The 2,304-nt window shown below is 41.4% G+C and overlaps 1 protein-coding gene across 1 annotated transcript in view; it reads left to right on the top strand.

Annotated features, from left to right (window-relative positions):
- Nucleotides 1–2,304, top strand: part of LOC106877219 (FAD synthase) — a gene marked incomplete at its 3' end in the record, with an annotated part of 59,647 nt that overhangs the window by 31,821 nt on the left and 25,522 nt on the right. The window contains exon 10 of the mRNA XM_052968011.1: nt 651–792. Coding sequence (XP_052823971.1) covers nt 651–792 — 142 coding nt within the window. The remainder of the gene's footprint in view (nt 1–650; nt 793–2,304) is intronic.

Genomic DNA, 2,304 nt, shown 5'->3' with positions numbered 1-2,304 from the left:
TGAACGTTACTAGCGTCGCCTTACTGGCACGTGAACAAAGCATTCGAGCGAGGTGGTTGCCAGTGCCTCTGGACTGGCTCCTGTGCAGGTGGCATGTAAAATACACCATTTTGAGCATGGCTGTTGCCAGTACTGCCTGACTGGCCCTCATGCCGGTGGCACGTAAAAGCACCCACTACACTCTCGGAGTGGTTGGCGTTAGGAAGGGCATCCAGCTGTAGAAACTCTGCCAGATCAGATTGGAGACTGGTGCAGCCATCTGGTTCGCCAGTCCTCAGTCAAATCGTCCAACCCATGCTAGCAGGGAAGGCGGACGTTAAACGATGAATGACTCTTTTCTAATGTGCTGACTACAGGTTGCATCGTCCCTGAATTGATAGAGGGGAAAAATTCTGAATCTAGGTCGTTTATTATTGGCGCAAATGTCAATATATACCCTGTAAGGTAGTTGGTGTTGGGAAGGGCATCTAGCTTTAAAAACCCTGAGAAAACCGATCGTGAAATCTCGTGCTGTCTTCTGCCTAGTCAGCCCCTGTCAAACCATCCCACCCGTGCCAGCATAGAAAACAGATGTTAAACGATGATGATATATATATATATATATGTGTATGTATATTTAAATAGCTCATCTTGCCTTTGAATTATTTCAGAAAATTTGCAACCCTTTATTGAGACTGATGCTGGTTGGCCAAGTTATATGAGAGTAAACCCACTTCTTTATTGGACTTACAATGATATCTGGACCTTCTTACGCAAACTCTGCATTCCATACTGCCCCTTGTATGACCTTGGGTAAGTTCCTCTTTATATCTGTTCACCTTGTAAACCATTTGGGTTGATCCATGGAAATGTTTCTCCTTCTGCATAGAGTCTTCTTTGTTGGTTTGTTTGACTGTGTTCTTGTTGTTGTTGTTTAACCCTAGGCCATCTCTGGTTAAGAGGATCTATGTTCAAAAGCACTAAACCCATGATGGTTCAGTCCTGCTGTGCTTCACCTTGTGCAAGTGTATTCTGCTATATCTTCTTGGTTGACCAAACCCCTGTAACTGAAATTGCTAGATGGAAACTGAAAGAAGCCCCTCATATATATATATATTCGTCCTTAGTCGAAAGACATCTGTTATGTCCTGTTATTATTCCTACTGTATTTGTGTAACATTGTTCGTTCTTTTCCGTCCTCGTTTTTGTATACATTCGCTGCTTTCTTTCAAGGAATCTAATGCTCTTAGCTTAGTTTTTCCTTGGGGCTTGCCAGATTGGAGAAATATCGAGAATAACCAGCCGAAATTGCAAGAAGAATCTGGATCTCGACTGAAGAGAGAAAACTCCGAATGACCTGTCCGTGTTTTCTTTGTATCGTCTATCTGTATGTTTTGTCCCTTTCTTGTATCACCCAACTGTCTGGATGTTTTGCGTTCTTGTCCCATTCTGTATTATTTATATATATATATATCTTATTGTTCTGATTGTTCCTCCATTACTTAACCCATCCGTAATGCTTTCATATGATTAGTTGAAGGAAGAGGGGAGGTGTGGGGACGGGAAGGGAGAGATGGTGGTGAGTGAAATGTGTAATTTTTTTTTTTTTTGAACTAAGTTTTTTTTTTTTTACCTCTGTTAATTAACCTATCTGTAAACACTTTTCACGTGACTAGTTGAAGGGAAAGGCGAAGAGTGATAGAAAAAAGAGAGTGAAAGAGAGCGTAAGGCAAAGAATGAGAGGGAAAGAGGGAGAATGCTGCATATTAAGTCTATAAAACTGCATAAAGTATATAAAGTGTATATATAAAGTGCATGAAATAATCATCATGCACCAATTTCCTTCAGTTTTTTAATGATTAGCAGATGAGTGACAACCTCTTGATACAGACACAACACAGGCAACACTTTCAGGTTTTGGGGATAAAGTTTTCAGAAATAATGTAATACGGGTTTAGCATTAATTCCCTGAAATATTCACAGATCCCACTAGAGTGTATATATATATATATATTAAAGAGCTCTTACCTCTGCTGGCGACAAAGGGACTCTCACTCAGAGTAAAAGGCAGACTGTATGACGCATGTGTACGAACAGCCATGCTACATGGCAGTGAAACATGGGCTGTGACTGCTGAGGACATGCGTAAGCTCGCAAGGAATGAAGCCAGTATGCTCCGCTGGATGTGTAATGTGAATGTGCATACCCGTCAGAGTGTAAGTATCTTGAGAGAAAAGCTGAACATAAGAAGCATCAGTAGTGGTGTGCAAGAGAGACGTGCGCTGGTTTGGACATGTGGTGAGAATGAATGAGGATAGCTGCGTG

This window comes from Octopus bimaculoides, chromosome 5 (genome assembly GCF_001194135.2).
Source record: "Octopus bimaculoides isolate UCB-OBI-ISO-001 chromosome 5, ASM119413v2, whole genome shotgun sequence".
In the NCBI taxonomy this organism is placed as follows: domain Eukaryota; kingdom Metazoa; phylum Mollusca; class Cephalopoda; order Octopoda; family Octopodidae; genus Octopus; species Octopus bimaculoides.
The sequence above is the reverse complement of the archived record's forward strand: the minus strand, read 5'-3'. Positions and strand labels throughout refer to the sequence as shown.